This window comes from Heterocephalus glaber, unplaced genomic scaffold (assembly GCF_053883595.1).
Source record: "Heterocephalus glaber isolate CG9 unplaced genomic scaffold, H.glaber_assembly_v1.0 deba00001755, whole genome shotgun sequence".
NCBI lineage: Eukaryota > Metazoa > Chordata > Mammalia > Rodentia > Bathyergidae > Heterocephalus > Heterocephalus glaber.
This window is the reverse complement of record NW_028258453.1, coordinates 6447519-6460751: the sequence shown is the minus strand read 5'-3', so window position 1 is coordinate 6460751 and position 13233 is coordinate 6447519. Positions and strand designations below refer to the sequence as shown.

The 13233-nt window shown below is 46.3% G+C and overlaps 1 protein-coding gene and 1 pseudogene across 2 annotated transcripts; both read right to left on the bottom strand.

Moving 5' to 3' along the window:
- Nucleotides 1-395: 395 nt before the first annotated feature.
- Nucleotides 396-2136, bottom strand: LOC147821260 (E3 ubiquitin-protein ligase XIAP pseudogene; annotated as a pseudogene).
- A 5096-nt stretch (nt 2137-7232) lies between these two features.
- Nucleotides 7233-11571, bottom strand: LOC101716245 (mannose-binding protein A-like). 2 transcript variants are annotated; one of them, XM_004867760.3, is made up of 5 exons: nt 11419-11571; nt 9827-10014; nt 9437-9553; nt 8578-8652; nt 7233-7948 (listed from the first exon to the last, which is right to left on the bottom strand). In XM_004867760.3, the coding sequence occupies exons 2-5, from the start codon at nt 10008-10010 to the stop codon at nt 7575-7577; spliced, it is 750 nt and encodes a 249-aa protein (XP_004867817.1). In that variant the 5' UTR covers nt 10011-10014; nt 11419-11571; the 3' UTR covers nt 7233-7574. The 2 variants fall into 2 exon arrangements, with proteins under 2 accessions (XP_004867817.1, XP_004867816.1); XM_004867759.3 differs by having other exon boundaries at nt 9827-10018; nt 11419-11557.
- Nucleotides 11572-13233: the final 1662 nt, after the last annotated feature.

The following is a 13233-nucleotide window of genomic DNA, read 5'->3' as shown; positions in this document are numbered from 1 at the left end:
AATCATTAAAAACCATTTTAAAAATGGCAAAATCACTTTTTAAAATCATTCACACGTGTATGTTTGCAATTTTAAAAGAAAATGGGCAGAATCCTAAGACACAAAGACAAATATCTAAAAATATTCCTATCTTTCCACCAGTGTGGAACAGTTCGTTCCTTTTTCACACAAAACAAATTACGTGACTGTAGAGATTTAACTATAATCTCCACGTTTATGCAGAATGCTCCATTTTTTAAGCCTATCAAAAAAGAATAAAACATTCAGATGATTAATTCACTTACACTTTAGAAACTAAGTCAGCATACTACAAATACACAGCATGAGCAGTTATATTATGATCCTTTTTAGTCTAGTTTCAATGAATAACAATGAAAAAATTGGATAAATGTTAGCAGTTAATAACTTGAAAAACCCAGAAATTCCAGGCTAGATTGCCAACTACCACACTGCTGTTTACATTTTTTTCCACTTGGTAGCAAATGCTCATGGAATTCAATGCTGATTACTTAAAGTTCCTTTACATCACACATTCAATCAGGATAATAAGAACATAACATGCTTACTATGGAGTGAGATTAAGACATAAAAATTTTTTGCTTGAGAGTAATGACTGTGTAGCACATGGGACATTTGTCAACGGCTTCGGCACACTGTTTACAAGTGACCAGATGTCCACAAGGAATAAAAACTACAGCAATATTTCTATCCATACAGATTTTGCAAAGCTTCTCCTCTCATAGGTGCCTTAGCTGCTCCTCAGTACTATTCTCTTTCTGCAATGAAGTCTGACTTGATTCATCTTGTGTATTATCTTTCTGAGCACTCACTAGATCTGCAACTAGAACCTCAAGTGATACATGGTTGCTCCCAGATGTCTGAATTTTTCCCTCCATTAATTTTTTTATATCCCTGAAACTAAATCCCATTCGTATAGCTTCTTGTACCATGGGATTCTGGAAGACTGTGTCATCAATTCTTTTAGCCAGTGATGGTGTTTTTTCAGCAGTTCTTACCAGAGACTCTTCAAGTGAATAGGTTAAATGAATACTGTTTATATGTTCTTGTCCCTTCTCTTCCAACAGATATTTACACCCTGGATACCACTTAGCATGTTGTTCCCAAGGGTCTTCACTGGGCTTCCAATTGGTTAGTCCTCCTCCACAGTGAAAGCACTCTACTTTATCACCTTCACCTAAAGCATAAAATCCAGCTCTTGCAAGCTGCTGCTTATTAACTGAGTATGTCCATGTCCCAAAAGTAATGATCCAGGCTTCATACTCTGCCATGGCTGGATTTCTTGGAGGAATTGTTGAATGTGGGAAATTCCTATCAGAACTCACAACATCAGATTCACCTCGAACATTAATTTTCCAGCCCAAAACAAAGAAGCAGTTTGGAAAGTGTCGCCTGTGTTCTGACCACGCATGATCACAAGGTTCCCAATTTTTCAGTTTTCCACCACAACAAAAGCTCTGCACCTGATCATCGATACCTGTGTAGTAGAGTCCAGCATTAGCTAACTTTCTGGGAGTTAGGTGGGCATAGTCTGGCCAGTTGTGAAATGACTTCAACCTAGCTTCTTCACTACACATGGCAGGATTCCTCGGGTATATAGTGTCTGATACATCTACAACCTGTCCAGTTCTCAAAAGGTAGTCTGCATGAGTGTCAGGTGGTCTGTCTAAAGCAAAATGATTTCTGCTTCCCAGGTAGTTTTCAGCATTGTACTGACCATTTTGGGCACCAGGATTTGTAGGCTGCGCAGCACTATTTTCAAAATAAAACTTGTCAATAAATCTGCAGTTTGGAGATACTTTTCTCTGTCTCCCAACTGCTGAGTCTCATATTGCCATCTATCTACTGCCATCTATCTATTGAACTCTTCTACAAATTCTTCATCCTTATTGATGCCTGCAGGTACACAAGTCGTAGTTTCTTCAAAACTGTTAAAAGTCATCTTCTCTTGAAAACAGGACTCATCCACTTTTTCAAGCCTAGAGAGCAGGCCCCAGCCGCCAGTGGAGATCAGCTCGGTGCCAAGGGGAGAGTCCCGGAGGAGGAGCGGCCCAAGCCCCAATTGGAAATACCACCTCCGCTGTGCGCCCCGGCCCCAGGCCGGCCCTTAAGGCCCGGGCTGTCAGCGCTCAGTGTCACGCCCGCTCGGGGCTCCACCAAGGGTCACTTCCCAGAGCTAAAAGGGGGTAGCCAGAAAAAAAATCGAAGTCCCCTTCACCCCATCCCCACCCACCCCGCGACCTCCCCCCGAGCTGGAAACCAGAACCTCGGCCACAGGTTCTTATAGGAACAGGAAGTTGGACATTTCAGGAACAATGAGCAGAAGTACAACATGAGTGTGTTCCCACCCATCATCTCAAACTCCCAATAGTGACTTCAGGGTTTAATAACTTCCAAGGTCTTAGCCAGGCAGTAAAGGGGATATCTGGTTACCTGTGTCTGCCATCGACATGGGGAAGGAAAGGGGCAGTGTTCACCATTCTTAAGTGCAGTGCTTAAGAGGACACTGCCCTGCAGGACCACAAGGACAGCACAAAGGGAAGGCTGTTGAGCCTCATCATTGAGTCCTTTCCAGGGCCTCCACAAGAATCCTGAGACTTCGTCAGCTGAGCTGCTGGGACAAGAAGCAAGGACATTGCTGTCACAGAGTTACAGCAGGTAGAACAAAAATGTTATCTTTAAAGCTCTTTGGAAATGCCCATCCATGCTGATATCTGATGGGACTCAGGCAGCATCCTGAAAATGTCCGTAGTTACAGGTTTGCAGCCTGTGGCCCTCTGCATTTTTGAGAGGAAGTGAGGTCATCACAAAAGCCACAAGCAAACATTTTATTTTGCTCTCAGAAAGAATCCGATTCAGAGAAAAGTCCAGACTATTTCCTGATGGTGCTGAAAAAAGAAAATGTATACTTCAGAGAAACCCACAGGAAGTCCATGAGGGAACCCAGAAAGCCTCCCAATTCAGCCCCAGAGCAGTGAGGAACTCCTATCTTGAGAGGATTCAGAAGTCACCCAGGACAGGGATCTGTGAGTGACTGACAGGGAGCAGGTTGGAGGTGGCACATGGGTCATGGCCTGAAGAGCTAGGTTTGGAAAGGAAACAGATTGGGAGCAGTGAGTTCCATTAGAGCCTTGGTCTTGCTGGACAGTGAGGACTATTGGGATCTAGCGTGCTGGAGACCTGTGGGCACCCAAAGGGATCTTGCATCTGGATATGAGTCTGCAAACTGGATGCCCAGTTGGAGTGAGTGTAGCAACCATGGCAAAGGTGGAGAGAAGGAGCAAGGACATCCCAAGTTGCAAGCAATGGCTCAGGAGATGTCAGAGCTCCCCTGGCCTGGCATCTGAATGTCTAGGTTTGCTGGCCCTCCCTCAGAGACAACCAGCAGGGGGCAGCATGAGGCCACAGCACCTGCAGCAGGAGGCCTCTGCTAACCAGCCAGGCACAGCCACTTGGGAACATGAATTTTGCTGCTTGTCTTTTAAATCCAGCTTGGAGCTGTGTTAAGCTTCAGAGAAAGGAGTTGCTCATACATCTACAGAGTTGGCTCAGATTTGTTCATTGGCATTAATTTATTTGCTGAACAGTTATTAACTGTGTGTATATGTAGTTCCCTGCCTTTGCAGGCACTGAGACTGTGGAGATGAATGTCATAGTCCTGTAATAATTGCAGCAACAGGGCTAGTGCTTGCATGGCATTGTTGCAGGTCATGATTGTTTAACTTGTATCAGTTCATCTGGTCCTCATAACAATCCTCTGTGGTGAGTGCTAATATCATCCCACTCTTACGAAATGCCTTGCCCAGGGCCACACAGCTGCAAAGTGATGGAGGCTGGATTTGCATCCAGGCAGTCTGGCTCCAGAGGCCTCTCTCTTAATGACTTTGCTACACTGACATAAGTAAATGGCCAAGATGATATCCAATAGCTATCACTGCTGAGAAGAAAATAAAACAGGTGTTGTGCTGGAGACTTGGGCTGGTGGGTACTGGTAGCCAAGTAAGGACTGGGATGGGATGGGAGGTCAGGGATGACATATGATCTAAAACCTATATAGGGAAAGAAGATTATCCTCCACCATCTGTCGAGCCCCAATGTCGCATAGCTTAGGGTCCCTGTGGACCTTTTGTGCATGATCAACACCCAGCTTCCTCCTCCAGAGTCTTGGGAGCCACCCAGAGCTGATGCTTTTCAGAGGGGAGAGACATGGGCACAGATAGGGGAGGGGTGCTGGGACTCAGCTTCTACAGAAGAATGTAGAGAATTTCAGGATATGTTAGTTGGTTTCTATACAGACACACACTCACACATGCACAGAAATAAAAACAGGCCAAGCCCATAGACACACATGTCCCCCTCTGGGTCTCATGGGCCAGCACCTCTCAGACTCTGACAACCCTCAGGACTGGTTCCAGCCCCAGAGCCACTTCTTGAAGTCCCAGGGGGCAACAAGACCCTGGGGATGTGCAGGGAAGATTTGGATAGGTAACAGGTTTTACTAGGGGAGCACTGGTCAGTTGAGAGGGATTACTCAGTCTGACACTATACAGTGAAGCAGGACCTGTTTACCTCAGGAGGGGCCTCCACAGAATAAAGAAGCCCTAACTTCCAGTGCTGGAACAGCTCTGCAATGCTGAGATGGAGGCAGGAAGCCACCATGGTGACTTTATTTCTCAGGGCAGTGGTTTCCAAAACTGACCAAACAGCCAGATCTCATGAGGACCTCATTAAGATGAGAGAGCTCTGATATTTTAATTCACTGGGTTCAGAATGGAGCCAAGATCATATGATTTTGTCAAGTGTTCCGGTCGGTTCCTCCACTCACTGCTTTGAAGAGCCAGAACAAGGCTGCTGGCCAGTGGGCTGGCGGCGGAAGTCCAGTCCAAGGTATTTGTGTGGTTAAGAAATGGTTACCTGCACCCCATTCCTTTTCAGCCTGACACCTATGTTTTCCTGAATAAGACTTGTTCCAACCTGGGGCCACTGTCTCCTCCCACACAGGCTGCCACCAGTGTTGGGAGCACTCTTTCCCAGAAGGATTCCTGTCCTGAGTGCTTCCCACCTTCCCAGCAATCTGCCAGCCGCTCAGGGTTCCTAGGACACATCACTTTACAAAGCCCACTTCCCGACACCTCCAGCCCAGGGCCCTTCATGACAGCTGATCCCTTCCTGTTTAATGGTGTGTGTGTGTGTGTGTTGTGTGTGTGTATGTGTGTGTGTGTGTGTCGGGGGTGGGAGTGGGGCTCTGGTTCCTGGAAGTTTCCATGGCACAGGCAATTTACACAACAACAAGCAAACAACCTTCCAGGTCAGAGTTCTGCTATGACACATACACTCTGGGGTCAAGTCCAGGGCCTGACCGCTGGTGCTGGCTGATCACAGGGAGGGAAAGAGTTTTCACAGGTGTAATTCTGGACCTCCAGTTGAGATCCTAAGTCCCATCTCTGTCTTGCCCATGGCACAGTGTCAGCAGGTGACCTGTGCAACTCTAAAGAAAGACCCTCCTGTAGCATCAAAGCCAGGTTCTAGAACCAGGGCCTTGAATGTCTCAAGCTTTGGTAGCTATTTTTGCTGTGTGACACAAGGCAAGTGACAGGCACCTTGGCTATGTCCACAGGAGAACCCCGATTCACAGATTCACATACTAATTTAAACCAAAGTCCCCAACTCTATAACTTGCCCCTCCAACTTCCCTAGCCTGGCTTTCTATAGGATTCAGAAATGACTGATATGTGCTTAACCCAAAATTAGCTTGCACACTACTGACAGACAATTAAAATTGAAGATAGTCCTCAAATCCTGCAGCTCTGCTCCTGCAGTGTGTCCACAGTTGGTATTTATACGTAGTCACTAATTCACACAACATTCAAAGAGAGAAGCCTTAGACACCAAGGTACAAACAGGGAAGGTGAGGAGAGCACTTGGTGCATAGGGAGCTAACCTCCACCTGCAGTCTCCTGCTTCCAAACTCTGAACCTCCCAGCCACTAGGCCCTCTGTCCTTCAACTCTAATGTGGTATGGAGACCCCAGGCTACAAGCTTCTCCAAAGGCATGGTCACAGGGCTAGGTCCCAGGCTACAGGCTTCTGAACACCAGCTTCCTTCACAGGTTGCTCAGAGCCATGATTTCAGCTTCTCCCTCTGTACACAGGTGAAAAAAAAATCCTGTATTTTGAAATTAACTCTACTTCTCCCAGGATAAATAGAAGAACTGGGAAATGAAGCTAGGTAGGTAGCTTGTCTCAATCTTAGATTGAAATCAGATTGGTGACCGTGGGTGACATTTAGAGAGAGGAGCTATGGCAGGAATGTCAGGTGCTGAGAACAAGTCCTACTCATGCTTGAGCTTATGGAGAAGTCTTCATGCCCTGGACAGGCAAGAAGAAGGAATCAGCAAGGCATCTCCAAAGGGCAGGGTGTGGGGCGAGGTTATGAGCCAAGAAGGAGGACAGTGCCGGGGTGGCATGGAGAGCTGCCATGCGAGGGCGTAAGGCTGGTGATGAAGGAATGGGATGGTGGGTAGGTGGTAGAAGAAACCATCAGAAGCCACCTGGGGGAACAATAGAAGACTTGAGTTTGCCCTGCAAGTCTGCATCTCCCATTCTCTAATGCTGGGAAGGAAGGCCTGGCCTGCCCTGAGTCTTCTGCAGTTTTACCACTGCAGGCACAGTATGCAAAGAGGGGCATTCACCCCAGGGTAGATCCATCTTCCACAAAACACAGTGTCAGAGTGGCCAGTCAATTCCCTTATCTTTGTCTTGGCTGTGAGAAAAGTCAGGTGGAAATCTTGTGCTTGGTCACAGTAACTCTCTTGCTCTAGGTCATCTTTGGTCACCTGGATCACCTTCTTTCTGCAGTTTCTAGCCTATCTTTTTTCTATTTGCCTTAATCCATCATTTCATTGGTCCTTCTAAATTTTAAACAAGTTTCCTGTAACTTTGGCAAGCAGTGTAGATCTGTATTGGATAAAGAACCTGTTCATCACAAAAATACTCTTCTCCTAGCCCCCAACTGTAGCACCTTGACAAGAGCCTCGTGGAACTGAAAATTCAGCCATGTGACAGTCTCAGTGTGCTAGAGGTCTAGAGCCCAAGCTCTGGCACCTCCACCCTGCTGGCCCAGTGCTTGCACATGGCCCACCGAGGCCCCACTCCTTCCTGAATAGTCCTGCAGCAGGAGACCACCTGGCTGGAAAAAACACCACTCACACTCACTTCTCAGTGGACAATAAGTTCATCCATTTGTAATTTTTTAATATATCCATTCAACAAATATTCATCAAGCACTTATTAACTACAAAGTGTTTTTCCTTGGCTCAGGACTGTGCTCCTAGCAAAAGCAGTGTGACTTTCCTCTGGGCTGACAGATACCTGCACCCCATTATCACCTTCTCTTCACTTCCTCATCCCTGGGATAAATATGTCCCCTCCATACCCACAACAAAGGAATAGCTTAACACTAGGCAAGGGGAAAAGTAGTATTAAATTCTCTTTTGAAGCACCAGAGAGGTCAGCAAAAAGCCATGAAGGGGACTAAGGACCAAGGCAAGAGCAGCTTCAGGCTGAGAACTCACATACTGCCAGGAAGGCAGCAGTGCAAGAGACATCATTCCAGACTCCATCCGTCAGCATAAGCACACAGTCCTCCCCCTTGCCATAGTCATTAGGCTCATTTGTCTTCCAGTTGCTATAGGCCAGCCTCCCTCCTGTCACGTACATGAACTGGCCTTCCGTCGCCTCATCTGTGATGCCCAGGAAGACATTGTCATTGGCCACCTCTTGGATAGCTTTGTTCTCTTCAGCATTCCTGGGGGTGGCCACAGTGGCCCTGAGCTCTGTACATAGATCCTTCACCTTGGCAAAAGTCATCTTTTCACCATTGGTCACATAGAACTTCTTCCCAGACTTTTTGCCCAAAGAGAAGTCTTGCACTGAAATCATAAAAAACAAATCAGGCTGACACAGTGTGGACCCTACCAAAGACAGGAAAAGTACGTCTCTGAGAACTCAGGACTCTGCAAATAGTCTCATGCCCAACCCCTTGAGGCCAGAGCCTAGGAAGAAAGAAGGTCCCAGCTTCAGAGCCAGGGAAAGAACACCAGGAAACCAGGCTAGAGTCTCCTGGGAAATCCCACCCGTAATACCAACATCAGTTAGAAACTGTCCCAGCAGGTGGACATAGCGGGATGTGCTCGGGCCTCACTGCCAGGCTGAGGCACAGTGGATGTGGAGAAAGGAACAGAGAGTTTAGAGACCACAGCCCTTCGTTCACCTCTGCCTCTGCTCCTTGCTAGTTAGGTGATGTTGAAGGAGTTCCTTACACTTCATGAACTTTTTATTCCTTGCCTTGTCTGTAAGTATAACAAGTATAATAACCCCTACTGTGGTGGTGAGAGGACCAAATGAAAGCATATTATAAGAGAATGCCAACCTATCACAAGCCCAGGCACTGTAAGTACATATTCATAAGCATCTGTTCTCTTCCATTCTCCCCAAATGTAGTTCACACTGCAGAAAAATGTGAGTGCCAAGAACAAATGGGAGCAGAGAAAAAGCTTACACTTTTTGATGTGGTCCAGTTCTGATCTCAAGTTTCTGATTTCACCCTCTAGGTTAGCCAGCTTACTCTCAGCAACTGCAAAGCAACAGAAAAATTGGCATTTATTGAGAAAAACTTAAATTGGAAAGCAAAGCATTAGGAAAAAAAACCTGGCTTAATAAAAAGTAAGCTTATTTCAGAAAAATAAGAAAGCTAAAAGAGGCAAGTATAAAAATAAATAAATAACTGCATCCCTGCCTCCTCAGATATGCAATAGCTACTCTCAACAACTTGTGAGTATACAGTAGTTTTGGAGCTTTCCTTGATATAGTGCTTAAGTGTTATTACATTATAATAATTTGTAAGATAATATCCAACTCTTTCTTTTTGAAAATTATCTTTGTGATTCATTTTCATTTCTTTTTTCAGGCAAACTTTTTAAAACTTTTATTATTTTGATAGGCTTGTGCACAAATATTACTCAGAGGGTTGTTGTTTTCCTTTGTCGTCACATAATTTTACCCTAAACTGAGTTGCTATGCTGTTTGCTATTACCAAGGGTTTGATGAGGCAGACCATTTTCATGCCACTCCTGGGACAATGGGCACAAATACAATACCAGAAAGAACCCATTTCCTTTCCCGAAGCTGGAGTCACACACTGGGTTTTCAGCTGACTAAAAGCCAAGTCCCACCTCCTTCAGAATTCCAATGAGGCAGTAGCCCTGCAGGTTCTGGAAGTCAGGCCCCAAGTGACACTGGGCCAGGAAGCAGAGTTGAGCATCTTTCAATGAAACCACAGGAAAAGGGGCACCTCCCACCTGCCCCCAGTTCCCAGGGTCCTGGCCCCTCAGGCAGCCATGCTGGGGTGCGCTCCTCACCGAAACTGTCTCCACGCTCTCCTTTTTGGCCTTTGAATCCTGTGGGTCCAGGATTCCCTGTTTTCCCTGGAGGCCCCAACTTCCCTGGAGGCCCCTGCAGACCTCTGAGCCCTTGACCTGTTGAGAGACCAAGGAAACATGACCCAGAGTCTATTGCTCGTTTTCCTTCTCCAGAAGCTTACCAACTGACTCACACCTGTCCTGGGGACAATCACACATCACTGATTCCTGTGTGGAAATGTGGGAGCTGTGAGAGCCTGAGTGGGCTGGCCTGACTCAGAACAATCATAGTGAAAGGTGAGCTTCCCCAGGTCTCTGTGCTCATCCTTATGCGGGACAGCAGCCTGATGGAGCAGTAGACTTAGAAAGCCAGAGTACCCTGTCCTATACCTGGGTCTCCCTTCTCCCCCTTGGGTCCATCTCGTCCGTCTCTGCCTGGGGTGCCATTAGTGACAGGGATGCCGCAGGTGATCACAGAACAGGCCTTCTGGTTTTCTTCACAGGCTTTTGTTTCTGAGCAGGATGCTCTCGCCACACACAGGAGAAGGACAGAGAACGATGGAAACAGCAGCATGGTTCTTGCTTGGAAAAGAGAAAGTCAAGGGAAAGAATTCCATCTCATTTTGTTTAGTCCACATCAGCTACCACCTGTAGTGTGCTGCCCTCTGTGCTGGAGACAGCAGACCAGGAGAGAAATATCACACTCCAGGCCGCTAGGAAAACAGGCAAGTAAAAAATATGAGCGTCAGATCGGTAGTGAAAAAAGACAGATGCAACAGGAGCATGGCCCATTCTCCTGCAGGTCCCAGGGCCCCCACTAGCATAAGGCTTAGTGGTTAGGTATCCTGTAGCCAGGGATCCTGTACAATGTGTGAATTATAAACTGGCCCTGGTCCTGGTGGTCTGGTGCAAAGACAGAGTTTACAGGTTCCCCTATTTCTGCACTTCCTTTCTTGGTCCCAGCAGCCTCATTCTCCCTCTTCTTCCCACTTCTACTGCCCTAGAGTTAGACCCACATGGTAGCAGGTGACAGACCCCACAAGATCCACTTCTTGGCCACACGTGGTTTATAATATCCACTCTCCTATTTCAGATAAAATCTGTTTTACACACAGAGCCCACGCATGCTCAGAGCTGTAGCAGTTTCCACAATAGATTATAAGCCATCTTATACAATGCCTGTGTTTTGTGACAGGCACTTCCTGGGGGCTCAGGATCCAGAGTGCCCTAAGGCAGGATCTGACCCTCAAAATGGAAACTTTTTTGGTCACTGATCCTGTCTAGATGAGACATCCCTTGGTTTGAGATTTCCCACCACCAGGCCATTTCTGCCAAGCAGAACACAGGCTCCTGAAATTCCTGCTCACTCAGGTGTGTGGGAGTTTCCTTATCCTCCTCCTCCCCAGGCAGGCCCCTCTGGGCAGTGCACAGATGCTCCCAGCTCGGAGCCCCCCTCCAGCTGTCAGGTTCCTATCCCATTTGCTAGGGCCGAGCTGGTCTCTCCTCCAGGAAGCTTTGGCACCCTGCCTCCACCGGACTCCATTTCCACTCTGCTCCAGCCTCCATTTCCAGTGTCCCTGAACGTATTGCACCCACCCTTGCCTGCCTTGGCCTGTGAACCTTCCCTTCCTCCCGAACTTGGTGGTGCAAGGTGCCCAGATGGAAGGGACCTTCCATTTTGATCACATCCTTCTCCACCTTTCCCATTTCTATCTTTTTTGTATTTTTTAACTTAGCCTGTTGGTTCTGGAGAGAGCAGGCGGAGCTGTGCTTGTTGCTGGTGTACATATGCCTCACTTCTAGCCCCCCTATTGAAACAAACTGCCCTTTATTTTGCAAATGGCCAGCTGGATCCAGGAAAGACACATATGACCCAGATCAATACACAGAAGCTCAGGTGGACCTGTTGACCCCACTACAGCCCCTGCCTGAACCTCACCAGGTTCAGGCTAGAAAGGCAGGCTCTCCACCCAGGCCCCTACCTCTTTCCTCCAGAAATGACTGATGAAGTCTCCTGTAGAACACAGAGATGGTGGCAGGGGAGATGACCCTTCAGCACAGGCTTCTGGCAGCTGTTTTCACAATGCTGGGCCAAATTAGCCTGGTAAGCAGGAGTAGGACTGCACTGGCCTTTAACCTCAGATTAATAAACAACCATCCCTAGGACCGCTGCAACTGTGTAGATCCCCAGGGCTGTTGGTGGGGTCTCCAGCATGGTGCTGGGCATCTCTCTACTTTGACACCCTCGAGCCCTCCTTCACCTACCCTCTCCCACACATCTATGCCTGCAGCTAAGCTGGCCTAATCCTCTAAAATCTTAGGCTCTTGACATAGTCTCTCCATATATTTACTTCCCCAAAAATGCATAAGCACTGTACCAAACACACATATGTTCACAAACATACAAACACACACACACACACTGGGAAGTAGGAAGAAAAATGTTCAAATGGGAAGGGGAACAAGGGAGGGGAAAAAGGGAAGAGAAGGGAGGGAATAGGGATTTTAAAACTTAAAAAGAATGGAAAGAAAACAATAGAAACAAAGTTTTGTAAAGGGAGGAGGAAGAAGGATTGAAAGGAAGAGAGAGAAGTGGAAAAATGAATTAAGATATATTAGGTACAAGTATAAATTCCATGTGATGAATGTGATCATTATGTATGTCAAAAGTATAGAAATAAAATTAGTTTTAAAAATAAACAAATAAAAGAAAAAAAAGGGCACACACACACACACACACACACACATCCATGAGCATGCACTTCTGCTTCAGTTTTTCTGACTAGTTTGCCATTCTGTTTGTGCTTTATTTATTATAGGGCCAGGATGGGGAGGTTAAAGAACTACAACCCTAGGTCACCTGGTTCCTTCTCATTCAAAACATTTAGCAAGTGTCATCTTTGGGCATTCACAGGGATGGGCATGAGGAGAAAAATATTTGTAGATAACTTAAATTCAAAGCTGAGTGTCAGCATTTGCACAATTATCCTCTGTGGTACATATTTTCCCCCTAGCTTTGCCGTGTTAGTGGGTGTCATTTAGATTTTAGCTTAAATATTATCTGAGGAGGAAGTATGTTTCTAACCATTTAATTTTAATAAACTGCTCTATTGATAAATTATAGGTCTCTGATCTAATTAATTTTTATTTTTATTAGTACATGTTTGCAGCTCACAAAATTACATTCATCATGGGGAATTGGTACATATACGTCACACATCTTAATTCTTTTTATACTTCCTTTTCCTTTCCTCTCTCCCCCCTCCCTTCATCCCTTTGATCCCCTCCCTTTTAAAAAAGATCTATTGGGAGACTTCCAGGCCGCCACACCACCACTGCCCCCAGCGCCCAGGAGGAGGCTTCTGGGTCACCGTACCACCACTGGCCCCAGCGCAGATGAAGTGAGCCATGCGGGCCCCAAAAGCAACCCCTCCCCCACTGTCAAAATGAGAACACACATAAAGAAGTCTCAAAACCAGAAATCCAGATCACCTAAAGCAACCCCAAAGGGAGGAACACTCTGATACTCAACCACCTGGACTCCCGGAACTGGCAACAAAAGAGGATCTTGAAAAAATGAAATCAGAAATAATTTCTCAGATAACAGCAGAGATTGTGCTCATAGTGCAAGCCATGATTAATAAATCTAGAGGGGACACAGATGAAAAAATAGAGGATCTGAGGAATATGATGAAATCCCAACATAGGCAACAAATGGAATCCATAAAACAGATACAAACAGATTTCCAAGAGATTAAAAACTCCATCGAAAGTCTGCGCAGCAGAACCAACCAACG

Excerpts from the sequence above, each read along its gene's own strand:
- LOC101716245 (XM_004867760.3), bottom strand. The coding sequence starts at position 10,010 with ATGCTGCTGTTTCCATCGTTCTCTGTCCTTCTCCTGTGTGTGGCGAGA. Across the intron at positions 9,554-9,826 it reads GGGGGAGAAGGGAGACCCAG|GTCAAGGGCTCAGAGGTCTG; the intron begins GTATAGGACAGG and ends GTCTCTCAACAG. Across the intron at positions 8,653-9,436 it reads AGAGCGTGGAGACAGTTTCG|TTGCTGAGAGTAAGCTGGCT; the intron begins GTGAGGAGCGCA and ends GTTGCTTTGCAG.